The 24,190-nt window shown below is 40.3% G+C and overlaps 1 protein-coding gene across 4 annotated transcripts; it reads right to left on the reverse strand.

The window, feature by feature from the left end:
- Window positions 1-6: 6 nt before the first annotated feature.
- LOC139938911 (aromatic-L-amino-acid decarboxylase-like) lies at window positions 7-23,641 on the reverse strand. 4 transcript variants are annotated; one of them, XM_071934573.1, is made up of 12 exons: window positions 23,442-23,641; window positions 13,685-13,946; window positions 13,351-13,464; window positions 12,810-12,932; window positions 12,078-12,212; window positions 11,398-11,541; window positions 11,024-11,090; window positions 8,585-8,679; window positions 7,469-7,627; window positions 6,923-7,021; window positions 6,029-6,130; window positions 7-4,731 (listed from the first exon to the last, which is right to left on the reverse strand). In XM_071934573.1, the coding sequence occupies exons 2-12, from the start codon at window positions 13,886-13,888 to the stop codon at window positions 4,531-4,533; spliced, it is 1,443 nt and encodes a 480-aa protein (XP_071790674.1). In that variant the 5' UTR covers window positions 13,889-13,946; window positions 23,442-23,641; the 3' UTR covers window positions 7-4,530. The 4 variants fall into 4 exon arrangements, with proteins under 4 accessions (XP_071790674.1, XP_071790673.1, XP_071790675.1 ...); XM_071934572.1 differs by lacking the exon at window positions 23,442-23,641 and adding an exon at window positions 23,111-23,221; XM_071934574.1 differs by lacking the exon at window positions 23,442-23,641 and adding an exon at window positions 21,092-21,191.
- Window positions 23,642-24,190: the final 549 nt, after the last annotated feature.

The raw sequence follows: 24,190 nt of genomic DNA on the forward strand, positions 1-24,190 counted from the left end.
ATTAACACCTTGTATATTCGTCTTCTGATTACACCATCTTTTGAATTAAATAGTTGATAGGAATTTACTTCTGCTTTATATCATAACTCGTTCTATAACTCACTCCTTAGTTACAACTGCGACCCGCTGAGATGAATATTAGTAGGCCTATAGTTATCTGCACATGTCGGCGTCCTTTTAACCAACTACACTAATGATGCAAAAACACGTGTCTTGGTAAGCTTTTGAAACTATTTATGTGACGTCACTCGACGAATAAAAAACACTTACGAACCTGCAATTGAGTGTTGATTCGTTATAAACTAAAAGTGAATTGTTCGACCGGAAAATGAATGTCTTTCCGAATGAAATCAAACATGTTTTAGCGTAAGTTTTCAACTTACAAATTTCAGAATAAGTAATAATCGTGACCAAACTTCGTTTTGCAAAGCACACAACTAAGACGATACTACTTTGAAGTAATTCAAGTAATACTTTTAGTTATTAATGTTAACAGTAAATGTGAACTGCACGGCTTTCAGAAATTCGAAACGAATAATTTGCTTCAGTTGACCTCTGTGCTCAACTCCTGTGAAACTTTCGCTACTTGTGCGCTTCAAGGCAAGCGCAAACATTCGGCGCTTGCTTGTGTAAGCGGAGAATGGTAATTGTAATCGCAGATTTTATTGCAAGCGCCGCATTTGTTGTGAAGTGTAAGCCTCTATAGCCTTGAAACTTAGCCCTGTTTTGTGTAAGTGGGTTGTTGACACACGAGGTGAATTAAGCTTAATGTGTACAAATCTTGTGAGACTGGCCCATTTCATGGCTCTGGTTACCCGTAAGCAAATAAATTACGCTAAAAGCGGGAAAAATTATGCGCTTACATCGAGCGTGTTTCACAGTTTACCAGGTAATCTTTGCTCGCGTTCGTGTAAACCAATAATTACTTTGTATTCTTTACTTCAAAGCCTGCACATAGGGGCTTTGGTGCTTGCACAGTAAGCGGAAAATGGTGATTGTAAGCTCAGAGTTTCGTGCTTAGCATAGTACTGGCCCTTGTTATTGTGTAAGTTGGTTTAGTTTGCCCTAGTCCTACTTTACTAACAACTTGTTAATGAGGGGAATTTATAGCTTGTATGTATACATCTTGTGAAACCTGGGCCCGATTTCGAAGCTATACTTACCGTAAAAGCAATGAATCGCAGCTTCCGTCTGCACTTACTCAGCTTAGCACAGGATGTCTTTGCTTGTGTGTGCGTGCAAATTCATTGTTGTATGTATTTGCACTCTTGCAGTAAGCGAAGAAATGTGATCTTGGCAGCAGTTGAGCTATGAAATGAGGCCCTGGTTAGCTTAAATTATTTAATTAATTTTCTTAGTTATGTTGAATTGAATATTCAATTAGCCAATCTTTAGGCCACCATAGTCTAACAAATCGACATCTGATTGTGCAATGTCATTGTTCTTCGATTTATACCTGTGTGAGAATGTACTGTATGATATTCATTGGCCCCAAACGGTGACGACGTCACTATGACATGTGTTATGTGACATCATTATTGCACGCTTTGTATTATGCACAAACACGATGGTTGTGGTAAAATTAAAGTATTTGGGTAAAAATCAGTATTTGCAAATAAGTTCAATTTTAGTCACCTAATGTACACGTTTTTAAAGAAGAAAAAACACGAATGCTTTTGGTGTGTTCATGGCAATTGTATGGTGCCAACATGCAACCACAGGGGTACGGGACGCCATTGAGAAGTTGTTGAAAGAACGTAAACAAATGTAATAATTGACTATATACAAATTTGTCTACATTCCTATTGCGATTAGGAAAACTTTGTGATTAAAACACCCATCAAATTGTCAACACTCAAACTTACTGTTTCGTTTCCAGTCACTGCTTATGTTTCACTTTGTTCATGTTTGTTGTGTTGTCATTTAGCCTTCGAGAATCTGCTAGGGTCGAAACGTCAGGATATTAACTATTTTTGCTAGATTTATTTTAATAAGTTTTTAAACGTGATTTACTCCATAGATGTGCCGTTGAGCCTACGTCAATCCCCGTCCATATTCACTTTTTATATTAAATTCGAATAAAGAATTGAGTAAAATCCGAAGTACATGTACTGAACAGAATACACAGTGCAATCTGCATGCGGATAGTAAGCTTTCCATCAACCTCGTTCCCAGGGATGGCGATCTTGCCGCGCAATTTTTTCCCCAGCATGCCTTGCTCGATCATAACCAGGGGTACATACGTACGCAGAGCTAGCGGGTGATACGGCGCGCTGCCCATGGTAGCGAGGTTGGCTTTCCATATCTTTGTTTTGATTGATTTGTGGTGATGTTCGTCAGCTGCAACCACATCACCTCTGACCAATCATAACACAGAGAGGGAAAGCTTACGTCACTGCACGTTGTTTTGATTGGTTTGTGGTGATGATCGTCAGCCGCAACCACATCACCTCTGACCAATCATAACCCAGAGAGGGAAAGCATCCGTCACTGCACGTAAACATTTTCAAATGAAACCATTGGGTGCGTTCAATTAGCTTCCCTGTGTCGACCCCGCGATGCTCGCTCGGGTGAGCCCCTGACAACAACATTAAAACGATCACTCGCCCTCATGTGGTGACATCAAGCACATTAGGCCATTCGCTCGTCCCCAGCGCCTTGCTTTAACCAAAGGCGCTGGGATTGGCAAACGTATCATACACTGGCATTGTTTTAATAATGCGCAGTCCCATCATGCATCACACTCTGAACTATACGATATTTCTATGCACCGCATACATGACGTACTTCCTGAACAAGAATCTGTTCAAGCGATTAGCCCATCCCAGCGGTCCTGGATAGACTTATAATTGGAAGAAAAAAACACTTATATTTTATTTAATAGGTATAGCTTTTGAAAAATCAACCCGCAGTGTACTAACAACCATGAGTAACAACATAAAACAAAAAACTTCATTTAGGAAGCCTTTAAATGAACGGTTGAAAGTTTGAACGGTTGAACATAATAAATACTGGTAGAATACTTGAAAGTTTCAGCAGAATACAGTACAGCTGCTTGTTGACATTAAAACTGTCGGTATTCTATCGAATACATCGAATCCATCCACGTAAATAGCGTGGTGACAGCGGCTTCCAACAGCATCTCCAGCACTCACAAATTAATGGACAACACAGAATTTTGAAACTCGCGTTGGGTTAAGTTTTGGATATTCACATTTTGTTTAATGATTTATAATATTTGTGATACTTCCTTAATGTTTTCTATGGCTGATGATATGGAAATGAGTTGCGGTGGTTCTGAAAAGAACCGTTGGTTTCAACTCGGCGTTTGGATCAGATGCTCTGGTCTTTTCTTTGGAGAAGGCTGGACTCTGATGCTGCATGCTGATTAAGTACTGATGATGCAGATTACCTTGGGGATGCATGAAGGTGGGAAATGGAGCTCTGTGGTGCATGGTAAGACTGGAACCTACTCTGGAGTGTGTGCTCACTGAAGTGTCAGTGGGAACAAGCAAAGGGGATAGTGAGAGTGTGGGGCATAGGGGACTAAAGGGCGGGGAGTGTGTGGGGAGTGTGTGCTCACTGAAGTGTCAGTGGGAACAAGCAAAGGGGACAGTGAGGGAGTGGGGCCTAGGGGACTAAGGGCGGGGAGTGTGTGGGGAGTGTGTGCTCACTGAACTGTGTCAGATAGGAACAACCATATGGGATAGTGAGGGTGTGGGGCCTAGGTAGGGGACTAATGGCGGGGAGTGTGTGCTCACTGAACTGTGTCAGTGGGAGGCAGGGAGTGTGTGCTCACTGAACTGTGTCAGTGGGAACAAAAACATAGACTAGTGAGGGTGTGGGGCCTAGGGGAATGAGGGCGGTAGTGTGTGATCACTGAACTGTGTCAGTAGGAACAACCATATGGTATAGTGAGGGTGTGGGGCCTAGGTAGGGGACTAAGGGCGGGGAGTGTGTGCTCACTGAACTGTGTCAGTGGGAGGCGGGGAGTGTGTGCTCACTGAACTGTGTCAGTGGGAACAAAGACATGGGATAGTGAGGGTGTGGGGCCTAGGGGAATGAGGGCGGGAGTGTGTGATCACTGAACTGTGTCAGTAGGAACAACCATATGGTATAGTGAGGGTGTGGGGCCTAGGTAGGGGACTAAGGGCGAGGAGTGTGTGCTCACTGAACTGTGTCAGTGGGAACAAGCACATGGGATAGTGAGGGTGTGGGGCCTAGGGGAATGAGGGCGGGAGTGTGTTCACTGAACTGTGTCAGTATGAACAAGCACATGGGATAGTGAGGGTGTGGGGCCTAGGGGACTAAAGGCCGGGAGTGTGTGGGGAGTGTGTGCTCACTGAACTGTGTCACTATGAACAAGCACAAGGGATAGTGAAGGTGTGGGGCCTAGGGGCCTAAGGGCGGGGAGTGTGTGAGGAGTGTGTGCTCACTGAACTGTGTCATTAGGAACAAGCACAGGGGATAGTGAGGGTGTGGGGCCTAGGGGAATGAGAGGGCTTATAGTTGAACATTCCCATTCGTTCCTTATTTGTTATTGTTAACTTGCAGCCCATCTACCTCCTCCTTGATTGCATTCCAGGCATATAGTATATCTTCTGACTCAGTTTGGGCCGCACATACAGCAAATCGAATGATGAATTGCTGATTGAGGTGACTTCCAACCATGAAGATTTTTCCGGTCTTCGTGACCCTGTCAAGTAGCTCTTCATTGAGTGTGTCGGACCCCTTTACAAGGAAACCAAGGACAAAGTGTAAGTTTTATATTTTGGAACAAACGCAAAGAAAGATGACGAGTCTTTTAAAGGGCATTTATGTACTTTTTCCTAACCAAAAACAAAACTCCAACAGATTTACACTTAAACTTACACAGTTTGAAGATTATGATAGTAGAAAGCTTCCCTTGAAGTTTTACTTTTCTGAGGTGCTGTAGTTTTTGAGAAATGAGTAAAAGTAATAATTTTCGTCTCAGTCTTAGCATGTAAAAACGTATTAACCAGTTATGCTATGGTTTTGGTATAATATCATAACTGGTTAAGGGGATTTTACATGCTAAAACAACTTTGGTCTCATGACACCAAAATTATTTTGTGACTTGTTTTACTTATTTCTCAAAACTACACAACCTTATAGTTAATAATATTTGAAGGGAAGCTTTCCACTATCATTATCTTCAAACCCTGAAAGTTTAATGTAAATCTGTGGACATTTTGAAAAAGTACCCGAATCCTTTAAAACCAGTTGTCACATGTAAGTTGCAATGTGAATCCAGGAAGATGCTTGTTCTTTTATTCTCTGAACTATAACCTTTGACATAACAGTATTGCGTTTTTACCACTGATCCCTGTGGTACATTAGGGGAAGATGGGACAGAAACAAAGTTTTTGATATAATTTCCCACACAGGGTAAATTTTACTAAAGATTGTTTTAATTTTTTTGAACTTCTCATGAAATTTCAATGGTTTTAGACAGTTTCAGATACTAAAACCTAACTTTAAAAAAACTAATTTAGTGTCCCACTTCCCCCATCATTTGGCTCAAGATGGAACGCATGCATTGTATCCATGACGGGTCAGCTAATTATTAAGTTGCCATATGAAATATTTGCATGGGTTAAACAGGGTCAAATTGGGGCTAAATGGGACAAACAAATGTATGACCATTACCAGAACCATCAGTCTTTATTGTGACGAGCTGAGTGAGTCAAAATTGGTTTGAAACAAAATGTAATAATTTTTTAACAATTAAGTTAACAGTTTTTAGAATTTCTAGAATAGCAATCAATACAATTGTATTTTTACAATGAAAAGTGTCCCAACCGTTCAATTCATAAAAACCAGATGAAAAAATGTCCCGTTTTATCCCGTATATTAACCCCCTGGGGTAAAATGGGACCCCCAAAAACACCTAGATATAAAATATTCGAACGGCGCATTTTGTAAATAACATAACTTGAGTACCCCGCCCTCCAACGCTCAACCTCGACACCCCCAGCTGTCAAGTACTGCTGTTATTTACACTGACCTTAAGCCGGAAGCACACCAACCCAAGCACTACGTCTGCGACGATTTCAAATCGGTCATCTTGCCTGACAAAAGACTCAAACTCACGAGCCAAGCTCACATGCTGTAAAATCAAAGTTATCGGATATGGCAGTCTTAAAACACACGATAAAGCATGGCATAAAAGAGCTGGGCAAACAAGACAATTAATTCAATCTTCGAAGAATTAGCCATTCTTCGGGAAGTTTTTATTTTCTGTTTTGCGAAACATTTTGTTTGCAGGCCTATGAAAAATGCCTGTCTGTGAGCAATTTCCATTGTATACTGTGTGCACAAATTACCCGAGTCATTCACATAAACAAATAAAGGGTATACGTAATCTCTCTTAGGGCGTGTCATAGCTCAGCGGTTAAGAGCGTCGGAATCAAACGCTGGTGTTTTTGTTCAATAGAGTGTGGGTTAAGTTCTGGTTATGACACCTGTATCCCTATAAGCAGGACCACAACACTTCCTCCTTAGGATCGGATCGGACGCAAAGCCGTTGGTCCCGTGTGTTGTGTAACGCACGTAAAATAATTCAGTGCACTTATTATGAAGTAAAATGAGTCCCCCCCCCCCCCGTGTTGGTTTGATTGGCTGCATATTGTGCCATAGCACCGAACAATACGTATGTTAAAGGAGTGGGTCTCATAATTCAAATGTACCTTGCAGGAAAATGCCGAATGCTGTAGCGCCTCGAGGGTCACTGAGTGACGGATACGCGCAGTATATAAAATACTATTATTAGTATCACATACAAACAGTGGAAAACAGGTGGATTTTTGCACAATATACCAATGAATTGAATTGAATTGAATTGAATGGAATGGACATAGACCGAAACAGCAGTACACTTTAAACCAAAAACAACTCTAACCTTCCTCACGTGCTCCTGGAGTTTAGTCACACCAAACAGCCGTAGGACAAACCACAACTTGAGAGACCGGAACCTCCTTCCAAAAGGGATATGCCAATGCTAAATAAAATGAAATTGAGCAAAATCATCGAAAAGCTTTCTGATCCGTTCTTACCAGATGGGATTTTTTTTAACTTGAGCTAAAACTTCTGTTGAACAAGAAGGTATTATCCGCTTATACTTTACAACATTTGCTGTTGGTAATACAAACCAAAGGCATGTGTTTATAATTATTCTTATTAATTCTGGTCATGAAGCCAAAGAGTCTCAGAAAAAAACCTTAATCACTCTACAAGGCAAGACATATCCCCGTGAAGAGAAGACAACAAGTTTTAGCTTCAGGCACGGGAGGAATGCAACACATTATTTCAGGGAACCCCAAGAAACCAGACTGTGGAAACACAATTCACTTAGTGCCCTGACGGGATCCGAATCGGGGTCCTAGGTGGGTTAACGTGAAAGGTGAACAAAGATCAACAGTGGGTCAACTCGACCGCCTTATCTTACCCTGTAATCTACCACTACATCTTGATGTTCGTGCTTAAGGTACGTTGCATCTACATGAAAAGCACTCACTAAATCAATCTGATTGCGAACCCACATCGCTGAACAGTCGAAGTTGACTAACATCCACTTGTGTGGATTGAAGTTGAAAGAGTCAGCAAACTAGAAAGAATAGTAAACAAATTCATCAACTTAAAAATACAATACATACAACGTCTGCCCATGACTTTTATGTCATTAGTGCAGTTTGTATGGGTTTCATAAAACGGCTTTTGCATATTTTGGAGCCCCTGATAAATTAGACTTTATTCAAGTCCCGCTCTCGTGTGAGAGGTCCCCATCAAGCATACCGCAACAGCAAACAATCCGTATAGAAGTGCGCCTCTTCGTCCAAAATGTGGTCCCGAGAATGTGCAGAACAGGTTGAGGAATTATATGGACAGGGTTTGGCTTAGGCTTCAGGCCAGTTTGTGGCGTTAAATCACGAGCTCCGAAGTGTGACGTTTGTGCGGCACTTAAATGTAGCCCGAGCCCTAAATGTTGCCTGACCTAAATGTAGCCTAAAACCTGTATCTAAATATCGCCCGGACCTAAATGTAACCCTAAACTTGTACATTTAGGTCCGGGCGACATTTAGGTACAGGTTTAGAGCTACATTTAGGTCAGGCTAGATTTAGGGCTCGGGCTACACTTAGGTGCCACACAGACGTCAGATGTTGACAAAGCGCAACTCCCACAGCAGACTACAACCTATAGTATGGTTTCAAGTTGGGTTTTCGATCGGAATTAACGGGAAAATTTTATAGACGCTATGGCAGTAGACTGACGTGTAAATCATAACTGTTATCGGTAATGTGCACGTGCTCAGAACGAAGTTAACAACGGAAATTACCTGGTAAGCCTGCTGCCACCTACCGTTCAAAAGTCTCACATTTTCCATAGTGAACCTACATGAAGGGATACTTTACAATGAGCTCGTAGAATAACAGTATTTACAGACCAGCGTCTTTCCTAAAGCCATGTTTAAGTACTTCATGAATACAAGTTTGTTTTTCCCCTTGATAACTGGAAATAACAAAGTGCACATTATTTTCGGAAGGAAATTAGCATTTTACAAACCTCCAGTCCATCTGCCAAAGGCCGGAACTCTGGGCATATAAACGACGTCCCGGCATACGCAGCGTCTACATGTAACCAGATGTTCTCACGTTCACCTGCAACAAAGTTATCAGTCAATATTAAAGGCACTGGACACCTTTGGTAATTTTCAAATACCAGTGTTCTCACTTGGTGTATCCCAACATATTTAACAAGTCTGTGAAAATTTGGACTCGATTGGTCTTCGAAGTTGCAAGAGAATAATGAAAGAAAAAACACCCTAGCGCATTTGTGTGCTTCAGATGCATCATAAAAGGCTTCAGCTGAAGTCTTTTATTATTTAAGTGAGAAATAAACGCTTTCACAAAACTATGTTCAGAGAGAGCCGTTTCGCACAATGTTTTATACTACCAACAGCTCTCCATTGTAAGTGTTTATGCTAACAACTATTGTGAATATAAATTACAAATGGTGTCCAGTTCCTGAAAAGGCAAAGTATACCTGTTTGGAACCGTCCAGTTGTTTGAATCTAATATCAATGTAGATGCATACAATAAATAACGTGTACAAAATCAATTTCAAAAGGTGGCCTTGTTTTTGAGGTGTCGACGAAAGCCCGGAGCGATTTATGCCCACGTAGGAAGAATAATGAGAAACGTTACTACGGTAACACTTATCAGATTCAAGTTTGGGGGCGTAACAAAAATCTCTTGTGCTTATAATGCTTTATACTATCGAAAGCTGATGTCGTGTAAAGGTTCTCTCCAAAAGTTTGTATTGCCATAAGAGTGATAACCAAAGGTCTATAACGTCCCGTTTAGTGTAGTAACTGTTTCTACCCAAACGCCCAAACTTCACAACACACAGGAAAACGGTTGATAATAGTCAATTGAGGAGAAACTATAAATAAATAGTAAACTTGCGGGTACAACCATGTGTAAATCTCTTATGGTGAGTGTTGGCTCTGAAAAGAGCCGGTTTTGGTCTCGACTTTTCGAACAGTATACTCTGCTCGTCTTCAGGAGCTAACTAACTGGGCCCAATTTCATAGAGCTGCTTAAGCAAAAAAATTGCTTAAGCACGAAAATAGCTTGCTTATTTTAGTCATGATACTGGCAAAAATGTCATGCCATGTACATTGCTCGTGACTAATATTACGCTGTTGTTTACTTAGCATAATAATTGAGTGGAGTCTTAGCCGGTAATCTGATTTTACAAAGCAAAGATTTGTTTGCTTAAGCAATTTATTTTGCTTAAGCAGCTCTATGAAATTGGGCCCAGCTTTACAATGTGGTCGGTTACTAGTCAGCTCACTGTCTAAAGCGAAGGCCTACACTTAATGGGAGGGATTTAAAAGTTAATCTATATTCGATGCTTGCATGTGCAACTGCTATGCATGTTTTAATAAACCATTTTTGAATTGAATTGAATCTATTGTAATGGGAGACTCTTAAACGCTATGTGGCAGCAGACAGGTAAATTTCCATTATTTCGTCAGTCTGCTGAGCACGCTCATTTTTCTAAAGAACAATGGCTATACCTGGCAAGTCTGCTGCTAACAAGTGCCACCAACAAGTCTCCTATTAGGGACCATCAGTGTTATGATTGAAAAATAAATCCTTACTTCTTATAAATTCAAATCTAAGAGATCAATTTTTAAATCTAAAAACGAATTGGTTTCCAATTGCAATCCTTTGTGTTCACGTTTAAAGCCCTCCCATTTAGAGTATACCTGAGACGCTCTCAGTTACGGGTCGTCTGGACAGTACAGCTGGAGACACATTATGCAATTCTTATTCATAAATACCTCAGACAAATTCGCTATTCCTATTGGTAGAGAGCGCGTCACGTGGGGTGTTTAAAGGCAGTGGACACTATTGGAATTTGTCAAAGACTAGCCTTCACCGTTGGTGTATCTCAACATATGCATAACAAAAAAACCTGTGAAAATTTGAGCTCAATCGGTCATCGAACTTGCGAGATAATAATGAAAGAAAAAATACCCTTGTCACACGAAGTTGTGTGCGTTTAGATAGTTGCTTGAAATCAAATTCGTGGAAAATTACTTCTGTCTCGAAAACTATGTCACTTCATTGGGAGCCGTTTCTCACAATATTTAACACCATCAACCTCTCCCCATTACTCGTCACTAAGAAAGGTTTTACGCAAATAATAATTTTGAGTAATTACCAATAGTGTCCACTGCCTTTAAACGGTCGATAATAACCAGCTAGAGATGTTTATAACCAGTTGTTTTCGGAAACTACACGCTAGTCATGATGCATAACGTTTCTCGTTACGGCCTTCGGCTAGGGCCTTTATCACACGGCAACGACCCTGCCGGTTTTAAACGGCCGTTTAAGGACTCGTCGCTACCCTTTTATTCTCTTATTTACAAACACAAAAACTACAACTGTAAGCCAACCACTATGTTATCATTAGTATGTTAAGATTGCTTACATATTGCACCAATTTCTGCCAGATTGTCGAAGGCACACGATGTAGTAGTTCCAAGATTTACACAAACCTACCGGGGGGAAAATAAACTACAATTAAAACATATAAGATCCAAGTATTTTGCCTGTCGTGATGAGACATTGGTTTCTCCTGCTAGGAGCATGGATGGTAGAGCAGACTGCAACATCTTCCAAAATGTTTACGAAGCAATTATGGATTGGTTTTATTGCTTTGCTCAATGGCACCAGTGTCGTGACCGGGGTTCGATTCCGTACTCTGATGTTGACAACACCCGAGCTTGAGTCCGTTGAACTAGGCTGCTCGGCTATGGCTGAATAAAGGGGGTGTGATAAGGGCGTGACAAAAATAAAACTTACGAATGCAGGAATGAGTCCATTTGCCTTGTCTTCTGTGATAGCCTGTGCCAGTGTGTCCCCTCGTAGCGCAAACTTAGCATCTGTTGGAAGCTTTCGCATTCTGACTGAGCTGATCAATGACGCTCTCTCTACTGAACAATGGGCCTAAAATATACAAATTGTAATAATGTATTTTTTATATAGCGCATTTTCCATTACATGTTCAAGTGCTTTACTATTATATTGTTAACAGAATGGGTTAGTTTTGGGCAATTTTTTTAAGATGTTGATAGATCGTTGATTACGAAGAGATATTGTTAGCTTATTATATAGTTTGGGAGCGGCAGTAGTGAAGACTCTATCACCAAGTGTGGGCAGCGTCTTGGGAGATGGGTGGTTCAGCGTGATGCATTGAGAGGAGCGTAGGGAGTAGCGGGATGGTTGATAGTTACACGTTCAGATAGGTTAGGAGGAGCATAGACCTTGGATGCGTTTGAAGGTGAGAAGAAGTATTTTGTATTCAATACGGGACCTGATGGGTGCCAGTTCAAATGAAGAAGGAGAGTACTTGCAGAATAAAGTCATGCTCTTTAGTCCAATTTTCTTTAGCTCAGACTAAACTCGTTAATATTTATCTCCAATAGCATTGTTCTCCAAATATCAAATTAAAAATTGATAATAACTAAGTTAAAAATACTCACATATTCTGATGTATAAGCGACGAGCTTTGACATGATTTCATATTGGTCTTTGTCTGGGTCCAGTTCATGCTGCTTGTTTATTGTCTTCATCTTAGCTGAAAGTAAAGCCATAGCTGTACTCTCACTCGCTGTTCCCTGAAACAAAACAAAATCAAATGTCATCACAAAGTACATCTGAATAGATGTTAACTTTATCCCCGATGCAAAATTAATCCCGCTGAAAAACCAATACGTTTCAAAATGCCATATCTGCCGGTCTAGCTTGGCGGTCTACAGTGGTAGTATGCTCTATCAATGTAATGTTCGTTTTTTTGTTGTTGTTTTTTCCTCCGTGAAAAAAAATAAAATAAATGTTCGTTGGCTCGAATGGGGCACTATGTGGATTGTGATTTCAGTCCCTGCACACCTTACAGCGAGAGTTTTCCCTGGAATATTAGTTCTCTTGAGTTTTCTTCCGACATCAAAACTTAAACTCCCTGAGTGCCCTTGTCTTCTCTCCATTTTGGTTAATTCTTTCAAAGATTATGCTCATCTTTCTGAGAGTAAATGGCTTCACAACCAGAATAAGTGAAATGAAATTGGTGTGTTTTTCTGGGTAGAGAGCGCGTTTAATTAAACTCGTTTAACTTTGTTTGAACATACACTGGAGATTGGACGTTCGCAAAATGTTATCGGCTGAAGTGTTTTAATCACACAATCATAAACTTGACCAAGTCCAGACTTGCTTTATACCTGAATCACTCCTCCACCCTTGCTGCCTTCAGTACATGTCAGGAATGATTCGGGGAGTTGAAGCATTTTTCCTAGCCAGTCTAGTGTCACCATCTCCAGTTCTGTGCAAGCTGGACTGCTGATCTGAGTGTAAAAGTGATTCAATCTTAAGATACATTATTTATTTAAGTCACCACTTGGGCTTATTGCATGCTCACGTATAGCGTCTGCACATCTGCACGTATGTACCTGATGTAAACAGTGGTAACTTCACGTGTATGCTTACTATTTCTCACGTTCACGTTCACGTTGTTGCAGCTTAACCTACCTAATGATAGCTCTTAATACACGCGTGCTCTTAATTCATCAAAGATGGCGGCCAATGACGTCTATTACAATCCATATTTTAGGCCGCATCCGAATTGGAGGCTACATCTACTGCTACGACTGTTGCTACAGTGTGTTGCTTATGCATGATGACGCGGTAGTCTTGCCGTGGCCGTAACTGTAGCCGTAGCTGTAGCCGCTAATTCGAACGTAGACGCTAAATCGGCAAACCTACCCAGCTGAATCCGAGACATCCAATGGCGTCCGATAACATATCAGCCAGTATTGAAGCATACGAATTACCGCAGGCAAAGTAGGCGTGGAAGTGCGGTGACTGCCAGTGAGTTACCTGTAGTTCGTGGACAGAGAAATTATCACTTAGAAATCGTCATTTGGAAACTAATCAGCAGTCAGTCATGGATATAAGAAAACAGAGATTGGTTTGATTCCTCTGCATCAGCCACGGAAGCAAAAGTCCCCACTTAATAAGCGAAGGTTAATCTGCAAGAGGGCGCTAAAACCTGACTAAAAGCTACGATCACAGACTTGGAAGCAAGTCTATAGCTTACCCCTGGCATGATGACTCGCTCAATGTCTTGCATAACATCCTGCCACTTATCCGGGTACTGTGGTGCCTCGTCAGGAATCAAACTCCTCAGGTATCCAGGCTTTACTTTAGATAACGGTGGTCTCTCAGATACACCGTCCATGTAATCAGCAATGTAGTCTACCATCTCTTTACCCCACTCTCGGAAATCAGATGAGTTGGTCATGGCGAACAGAGCTGTGTTTAACCGTCAGTGCTGGATTGTGCAGTGGTGTTTCAGTTAACTAAATTTATAAAAAATAAATTTATAAAAAATAATATAACTTTTTTGGGGTTGAACAAAGAATTGACTAGAGTGGGATTTTAACCAACGACCTCCGGATTAACGTGCCGGCGCTCTACAAACTGAGCTATCTAGCCCTATATTGGCGGTGTCCCTATTTTGTCAATATCTTTGTTCGGGGGTGCCAGTCAGAAGCCATACAACCGTTAACTGTCGTGTAGCCAGGGATCACACCCAAATTACGATACAACCTGGGAAGCGGCAGCCAGGGGATTACCTTAAGGGGATGCGACTTTTTGTTTCAGATATCAATATAAACCACAAGGGAAACTGACTGGGTAAATAGGTAGAGCGCCGGCACGTTAATCCGGAGGTCGTTGGTTCAAATCCCACTCTAGTCAATTCTTTGTTCAACCCCAAAAATCATTTCAAAATTTACCCAGTCAGTTTCCCTTGTGGTTTATATTGATAAAATAATATAACAGCGGATAATCCATCATTAAACTTCCGGCTCGGTATATGTAATATCTGTTAACTTGTGTTACCTGGTGAGCCCGTATTTCAAAGTCCGTTTGATTCAAGTGCATTATGTTTAAGGGAACACAAAACATTCAAAAACGGTCTGAACAGATGGATAGAGGCCCCCTAGAACAAAGCAAAACACATGGGGGGGGGGGAAATTACACATGATTATGCATGCGGTTCAAGAAACCATGGACTTCCTTCTTGTGAAGCCCGGTGTGGCGGTTTCAACTTTCCGCTGTGTTCAGTTTTCCGAATGACCAAATACGGTAGCATTACGTCATGCGATGCTTGCGCACAGCAAGCGAAAGTAGTCCATTTTTAGTGCCGTATTGAGTTATCCGTTACCCTCCGGTAGCTGTCATGGCGGCGTCCACGAGTCGAGTGCAACTAGCGGCAAACGCGTGGATCGTATGAGTTGTTTTTTATGCAAGCAGAGTGTGACCTGCCTAAAGTTGTTCCCATGAATACATGCAAAGATAGGACAAGAGACTATGTGACTACACAGAAAAGAATCGTAATATAAACAATGTGGGGTCACTGATGCTGAGAGAACTACATTACTCGCCAGGGTACTCGCGGCGGTATCTGAGAGGTCACCCGGAAAACTGAACACGCCGGAAAGCTAAAACCGTTCGAACAACGTGCAGATATGACCGACTACGTCACCCGGAAAACTGAACACGGCGGAAGACTGAAACCGCCACACCGGCGCGTACTCCTGTGAATTATAAGTAACGCAAAGGTCACCACACTAAATTAAGATCATAAAACAAAAATCATAGTTCACAATGATTTATTATAATGATCAGTAAAACACGATATTTATACGGACAATAGGTTTAGGTGAAGCCAAGGCTTTTGTGCCTTGACAGACAAACAACTGTAACAGAAAGTACCACAGAACACAACAACGAGTACAATACGACAGACTAAACAACCAACACCCACACACGACAACATTCTCTTATCATCCGTAGTTCTGATATACAAGACGTCGGAATCGCTAATTGTTGTACCACGGATCAATAGGGAGGTTGCATGTTACGCGAGAAAAAAAAAAGTGAACGTGAACGTCAAAAGAATTGATACAAAAAATCTCACAATTCAAAGGCAGTGGACACTATTGGTAATTACTCAAAATAATTATTGGCATAAAACCTTACTTGGTAACGAGCAATAAGGAGAGCTATTGATAGTATAAAACATCGTGAAAAACGGCTCCCTCTGATGAAGTAAAGTAGTTTTCGAGAAAGAAGTAATTTTCCACGAAGTTGTTTTCGAGACCTCAGAATTAGATTACAAGGTCTCAAAATCAAGCCTCTGAAAGCACACAACTTTTTGTGACAAGGGTGTTTTTTTTCTTCTTACACTATTATCTCGCAACTTCGAGGACCAATTAAGTTCAAAATTTCACAGGTTTGATATTGTATGCATGTTGAGAGATAATAAGTGAGAAGACTGGTCTTTGACAATTACCAATAGTGTCCAGTTTATTTAAGCAAACGTGAAGTTACCATTTTTCACGTCAGGTACGTACGTGCAGACGTCATTACGTGAGCATGAAATAAGCCAAAAGTGGTGACGTCATCACCTAGAATCGACACAATTTTCTGACGCTCACTTTCACGTTTTTGCTCGCGTAACGTGCAGCTATAAAACCTCCCGAAAAGTTGCAATATGAACGGTACAATTAGATGGGTTCCCCTTGTGTTCCCACCAAACTTTAAAGGCTGCAGTGGACACTATTGGTAATTACTCAAAATAATTATTAGCATAAAACCTTTCTTGGTGACGAGTAATGGGGAGAGGTTGGTGGTATAAACATTGTGAGAAACAGCTCCCTCTGAAGTGCCATAGTTTTGGAGAAAGAAGTAATTTTCCACGAATTTGATTTCGAGACCTCAAGTTTAGGACTTGAGGTCTCGAAATCAACCATCTAAACGCACACAACTTCGTGTGACAAGGGTGTTTTCTTCTTTCATTATTATCTCGCAACTTTGATGACCGATTGAGCTCAAATTTTCACAGGTTTGTTATTTTGTGCATATGTTGAGATACACCAACTGTGAAGGCTAGTCTTTAACAATTACCAATAGTGTCCAGTGCCTTTAACAATACTCCTTTTCTCTTGTACAGAAGTACCTAAAGAATTCTTGAGACTCCCAGAATACAATCCACGAGGCACATTGTGTTTTTTGTAAGTTAGTTAAGTTAGTCTTGTATTGGCTACCTAATTTAATTATCATAACAATATTGATTGCGTGTTGTTCTTTAACGGTTTTTCTTGATAGGCCTATATCTTGTTTTAACAGTATTTTTATATTTTCAAATGGTTATTTACATTTTTATGTGTAAACCGAAGAAACATAATTACATAACAATCTGCAACTAATTTTAATACGATAGTAATGTTTTTCGGTTGTTCTTGTGCTATTGTGTTGCCCTTCCTTGGTTAGGCGCTAACTGTTCTTTGTATAAAGCGCCTTATACATACTTGCATTATTAGCTGTTCCGACTGTCCGTCGGAACAGGTATTGTTTTCGTCGAGATTTTTATTATTAGCTGTTCCGACCGTCCGTCGGAACAGGTATTGTTTTCGTCTAGATTTTTATTGTTTTTATTATTATTCTTTGTTTCTCCCCTAAATCCCGTAGCGTTTGTACACGTTTTTGTGGCAGCCTAATCTCCTAAACCATAATACGAAAGAGTGAGTTTATTATACCAAATTGAAGCTTAGAACATAAGCTTAATTCTTATCGTAAAAAAATATTAATTTTTTTAATTAATAAGCCGTAATTAAGCTTATGAATATTTAATTAGCAAACCTAGTTAACACCATATCTCCAAAAGTAGACCGCCGATCCTTAAACTTTTTTTCAGCTATACACTAGTCAGGTCCTGTTAATGTGATTTCCGACATAAAATTCTGGACGACGTCACCATGACGTCATGTATTGCACGTTTTGTGTCTGTGCACAAACACAATGGCTCTTGAAGTGTAAACAAACCCAGCTTTCGGAAACATAATTTATTCGATTAAAATTAAATTACATGTTGTACACTTCCCAAAACTGCTTTAGATTAAGATATAATTATTTTATTGATGGTCATTTTAAAAGCATCAGAACTTATAGAAACAGTGTAACTATTTTAAAAAACCTGTATTTCCGGGGAAGTTTTTTCAAAGATCATGGGTACGGCGTAAAACTTGATTTGAATAGTCAAAATTGTAAACTGTTGACCTGACCAAGTCCTTATCCCATTTTCGACCGGTGTTATTGCGTTTTTTTGTTCAATATACAAAGATTTATTACGGTCACCGACTAGCACAAGTCTAAACTTGTTCCCAAAATTTGACAAGCCTGAGCATGGTGCGTCGTGGACCGGGTTCATTTCAGGCGACGAGCGTGGACGACGAAAATTTACGGGTAAAGTCACCTTGTTCGCGCCGGGGACCATTTGCCTAAACTAATTCCAATATCTCGCGTTACGTTCGGAAATTAGACCATGACAAACAAAAACTCTTTGACAGGAATACAAAAGCAGTGATTTTATTATGGTGACGTTTCTCTGGTGGTTGAGTGGCTCAGTTTTATAGAGCTGCTTATAATAAACAGGGAAAACATTTTGCTTTACAAAAATTGCAGAAATTGAGCAGAACATCTGGATTCACAATTTGAACATGAGGCATGGTTAAGCTGCTTTTGTGTTTAAAAAGCTATTATGTAGTTTGGTCCTGGGCCAATGGCTTTTAAAGAAAAGAATCGCAGCGCTTACGTAATCAGGGAACTGTGCTTACGCTAAGCGTGTTTTACAGCTTAGCAGGGAATGTGTTCTTCACGTCACAATTCGCATAAAAAAATTTGCTACAGTTGACTATTATTGTGCTCAACTCCTGCGAAACTTTCACTGCTAAAACAGTGACTTAAAAATTTGATTTGCATTCGCAGGAAAAACCGTGCTTTACTTGAGACAAAAGTAGGCAGGGGCGACTAGTGTGCTTAGTGTTAAAGTCGCGACTACAAATTATTATTTGTTTCGCGACTACTGTTTTTCTCTACTCCCGTTATAATCGTGTCCACACATCGACTACAAAATTTGTCCCGACTACCTGTTTGGTGAACCAGTTGTGTTGCTTAAATTAACATTGCCCTTGCAGCATAGCGGCACAAATCTTGAGAATCCGTACTTTATCTCGACAAGTGTCATAGTTAGGTTTGAAGTGCGACTAGTCGAGTAGTAAATTTCACTAGTAACACCCATTCGCAACATAATTAAAAATTTGTCCCGACTACCTGTTTGGTGAACCAGTTGTGTTGCTTACTACTATTCGCAACATTTTATATTGCCCTTTCGGCATAGCGGCACAAATCTTGAGAATCCGTACTTTATCACGACAAGTGTCGTAGTTAGGTTTGAAGTGCGACTTTATAGTCGAGTAGTAAATTTCACTAGTCACACCCATTCGCAACATAATTAATATTGCCCTCGCGGCAGATAGCGGTACAAATCTTGAGAATCCATATTTTATCTCGACAAGTGTCGTAGTCAGGTTTGAGGTGCGACTAGTCGAGTAGTAAAATTTACTAGTCACCCATTCGCAACATAATTAATATTGCCTTTGCGGCACATAGCGGCACAAATCTTGAGAATCTGTATTTTATCTCGACAAGTGTCGTAGTTAGGTTTGAGGTGCGACTAGTCGAGTCATGATGGGAACTTGCTTAACGAAAAAGATTCAGTGCTCTGCAGAAGCATTGAATTATGCGCTTACGTCAAGCGAAATAGACTGCTTTAACAGGGATTTCTTTTGTTTGTGTGCTTCCAAGCTCGCACATTATTTTCCAAGCTTGCACATCACAGTAAGCGGAAAATGGTGATCGTAAGCGCAGACTTTGGTGGTCATGAGAACCATGTAATTTTGCCCTGTAAGTAGGTTTGGTAAGGCTTACACTTCAAACATGTAAAGTCAAAAAAGATTGTTAGTACATGAGGGGAAATCTTGTGAAACTGGTCCAATTTGACTCTGCTTCACTGCGTAAGCAAAGAATTGACACATCAGAAGCGCGGATATTATCGCTTACATAAAGCATATTTCACAGCTTAGCAGGGATATGCTTGTGCGCGGGGAAACTTATCATTTGTAATCTTTGCTTTGAATTAATTGCACAGATATTTCAGCGCCTGCACAGTAAAGCGGAGAATGGTGGTTGTATAATAAATGGGCAGAGTTTGGTTGAAGCAGACAGAGCCATAAAACTGGGCCGTGTTCTATAGGGGAAGTTATAGCTTGACATTTTATGACAGTTTTGGTCTCTGCGACGTACACATACAAATACAGAGTCAGATACAGACATCTCATAAGAGCGCCCCCTATCGGCAGGAGTAGGAAAATAAAGGAGTATCCTACAAATTAATTATGTGTTTTAAAACACGTAAAATAATATCAAATGGAAGCTTTAGGTCGTTAGCTTAATTCCTATCATAAAACATATTAAAATTCTTTATTAATTAACCACCAGTGACCCTCATTTGAAAATTTAATTAGGAAATCTTTGCAGCATCATATCTCAAGAACTTCACGGCCGACTTTTCAACTGTTTGTTGTTGAAGACTCCTTGGGGGTTGAAGATTAATTTGAAAAAACTGTGACCTCAAGTTGACCTCTACTTCCGCATCAACCGGAAGTGGGACCATATCTCAAGAACTATACAGCAGATTTTCAATCTCTTTTCAGTTATAAACTACTTAAGCATAAAATATTAACTTTGACAAACCGTGACCCCAAGTTGACCTCTACTTACGGGTCAACCGGAAGTGGGACCATCACAAGAACTACACAACAGATTATCAATTTTTGTTCAGTTATAGACTCCTTGGGCATTCAAGATTAGTTTAAAACAACTTTGACCACATGTTGACCTTTACTTCCGGGTCAACCGGAAGTGAGCCCATATCTCAAAAAAGTACAAAGCCAATGTTCAAACTTCATTTATAGACTCTTAGGCAATAAATAATAGCTTTGGAAAACTGTGACCCCAAGTTGACCTCTACTTCTGGGTCAACCGGAAGTGCTTCTTTATATCAAGATCCACACAACCGATTTTTTATATATACTTTTTTTCAGTTATAGACTCCTTGGCATTGCAGATTAATCTTTGGTAGCTGTGGGCCCATGTTGACCTTTACTTATGGGTCAACCGGGAAGTGTGACCTCATAACAAGAGCTACACAACTTTTTTTAAACCCTTTTTCAGTTATAGATTCCTTGGGCAATGAAGCACATAATCCAAGCAAAACAACACGGAACAGCTTCGTGTTTGTTCACAAACACTTAGTGTCTAGTTATTTATTGTTACTTATTGGACGCATGTAATAAATCTAGCTTTGAACCTCCATGGGTGTACCATGGAGAAATGTTACTGAATTTGGGAGTTCTCCTGCTGCAACACGAGTTCTTCGGAATGCATCTTGTTTTTGTTAGCTTGCTTATGAACTGGTTTCAGTGCAGTGCTTGATCTACCGCAATTACATGAAGCTGTTACAAATAATGTGGTGAAACTATGTTAAGACTGTAGTTTGCTTCATTTTTACCATTATTATAAGTGTAATTGTACTCACTGTTAGCTAGTTTTGCTGCATTGTAGTTTCACTGTTGGCCTATCACGAAAAGGTATGACCTATTATTCTCTTTGCAGTCAGTAATAACTGTTGTATAAGCTATCATCGTAAACACTAAAACGGATCAACATTGCAACCGTACCAGGAACTTTTTTTGTCTTTAGGGGTCAGTGAGTCTGATAGGGTTACTCTATACCCCCCCCCCCCCCAACATACATCATCACATGACGTTGCAAGTACGAAGCACGTGTGCTGCAAGTGCGGAGCACGTGCTTACTCGGTACGGTCCACGTGAGTTACAAATAATGCACTCTCAAACTATTATTATACCACGGGAAATATATCACAGTACACAGTGATGCATGCGTGCGTGAACAACGTACTGCTCGAAGATCATACAGTTCAAAAAATAAAATAAAAAATTCTAGTTTGTTCATTTCGTCAAGTAAGGATCAGGAATTGTTTGTTATGTTTATTTTTCAACATCTCGAGATTAGATCTGAATGTACTGAACGAACAGCACTCTATAAAACAAAAGCAACATGGCTCGATTTTACAGAAAATAGTCCTCTCTTAATACTAATGCATGACGTCATAATTCTTACCCAAAATGAGGCTATATGGGCGCACTTCCCCCGATCCCTTCCAGTGGCTGCGCCCATCGCCTCGTTTTGAGTTAGCATTGTGACGTACCTCATGCATAAATATTAAGAGAGGCGTATAATGCCAGAAGTGGTTATATCCTATTTGGTATACACGCGTCCAATGGGTTTTTGTGGTCCCCTGATTGGTCACCATTCTTTGGCAGTTTGTTGTAAATGCAAATGAAGGTAGTCATTAATGAATATTCCGTGTAATACACAAAAGGGTTAGTCTGAGACTGGAGTTAAAGACAGTGGACACTATTGGTCATTGTCAAAGACATGCAGTCTTCTCACTCAGCGTATCTCAACATATGCATTTATAAAATTAATAAAAACCTGTGAAAATTTGAGCTTAAAGCCATTATACACTTTCGGCAGAGAAAAAAATAAAAGTTCGCAGATTTACAAATAACTTAAAGGGTTTACAGAAGGCAATGGTGAAAGACTTCTTTTGAAATATTATTCCATGTAATGCTTTACTTTTCGAAAAAACATTAAAACAATTGCGAATTCTCGTTGTCGAGAATTACAGATTTATTTATAACACATGTCATGACACGGCGAAACGTGCGGAAACAAGGGTGAGCTTTCCCCGTTATTTTCTCCCGACTCCGATGGCCGATTGAGCCTTTTTTCACAGGTTTCATGTTATTTTTTATATCAGTTGTGATAAACGAAGTGCGGGCCGTTGGGCAATACTGTTTAAAAAAAGTGCCCAATGGCTTTAAAGGCAGTGGACACTATTGGTAATTGTCAAAGACTAGCCTTCACAGTTGGTGTATCTCAACATATGCATAAAATAACTAACCTGTGAAAATTTGAGCTCAATCGGTCATCGAAGTTGTGAGATAATATTGAAAGAAAACAACACCCTAGTCACACGAAGTTGTGTGCATTTAGATGGTTGATTTCGAGACCTCAAGTTCTAAATCTGAGGTCTCGAAATCAAATTCGTGGTAAACTACTTCTTTCTCAAAAACTATGGCACTTCAGAGGGAGCCGTTTCTCACAATGTTTCATACCATCAACCTCTCCCCTTTACTCGTCACCAAGAAAGGTTTTATTCTAATATTTTTTTTCAGTAATTACCAATAGTATCCACTGCCTTTAAATGGGCGTCGATGATGCGAGATAATAATGGAAACAAAAACACCCTTGTCACACAAAGTTGTGTGCTTTCAGATGCTTGATTTCGAGACCTGAAATTCTAAATCTGAGGTATTGAAGTCAAATTCGTGGAAAATGACTTCTTTCTCGAAAACTACATGTACGTCACTTCAGAGGGAGCCGTTTTCATAATGTTTATACTATCAACCTCTCCCCGTTACTTGTTACCAAGTAAGTTTTTATGCTAATAAATATTTTGAGTAATTACCAATAGTGTCCACTGCCTTTGAGGTGCAAAATGACGAGACGATTCATGATACAAATTCAGAGCAACTAGCGGATAATCCAAAGTGGAGTTCTGTTGGGTGCGCTAAGTAGGTCTACACCCTAGCCCTATCATTGTAGGACTCTACTATGTACACAGATAGTACAATACGAAAGTGTAAGACCATTAGGGCTATAAGCCTACACCCCCAGCAACTACCAACGTAGTGGCCGTGGGCACTGAGGCATGCACATGATAGTCAAATAATACTAACAAATAGGGGACGAGCAGCCTATTAATGGCGGAAGGTAGATTGAACAAAAATAGTACTTACAGCACGGTACAGATTTGGTACGGGTGGATAGCAGTTCAAAATGAGGCGAAATACTCATAGGCCACATGGGCCTGCATGCATGCGGCTAACTTAGCCCTTTTGCTAAAGAAAAGACGTATTCATCCACAGCTCTCAATCGGAAAGTCCACACTGAACCATGTGCTGCTAGTAGTTATTATATATTTTCCCAAAAATCTTAGAGGAAATTTCTATTTGGGGACTATGTTAAAAAATAACAGGCCATGCTAACCTACAAAAGAAATTGAATTCCCCATGTGGCCTTGTAAAACTGGCTGATGGCGGGTTAAACACAAAGGCTTCATGAACATGTAAGGCTCCATTGAACCTAGGTTCAATTGAACACTCTATTATTGTCAAATACAGCATTCTCGCTTGGTGTGTCCCAGTAGTGATCATTCGTTTTGCACGTTCAAAGCACCGTCGCACGTCCAGATCTTGCCAATGCCCAATCACAAGCTCGATACTGAAGGCTCCACCCTACTCGGACCGTTGTCTTTGTTAAACGCTATACATATTCATGTATACATTATTCAATAGAGGCAGGAGAGCTGACGGAGGCATGTGTAAGCCCCAGGAAAATTCTCTTATTGTCTGCTCCTTGTAAAGCATGCAGGTAGCGGACAATCACTCACAAGACAGTGTAGTGTTAGCATTCATTATTAAGGAAAGATTTACTAAGAATTGCTGTTGTCAACTAGTGCCCAGCCAAATTTAACCAAAGGAAAAAG

This window comes from Asterias amurensis, chromosome 6 (genome assembly GCF_032118995.1).
Source record: "Asterias amurensis chromosome 6, ASM3211899v1".
Classification (NCBI taxonomy): Eukaryota; Metazoa; Echinodermata; class Asteroidea; order Forcipulatida; family Asteriidae; genus Asterias; species Asterias amurensis.

Bases quoted from the DNA above. Each gene is read 5' to 3' on its own strand.
- LOC139938911 (XM_071934573.1), bottom strand. From the start codon at position 13,888: ATGACCAACTCATCTGATTTCCGAGAGTGGGGTAAAGAGATGGTAGAC. The intron at 8,680-11,023 runs GTAAGCAATCTT...ACTTTGTTGCAG, and splicing joins GGCAGAAATTGGTGCAATAT to GTGAACGTGAGAACATCTGG. The intron at 7,628-8,584 runs GTTTGTAAAATG...TATTCTTTCTAG, and splicing joins CTTTGGCAGATGGACTGGAG to TTTGCTGACTCTTTCAACTT.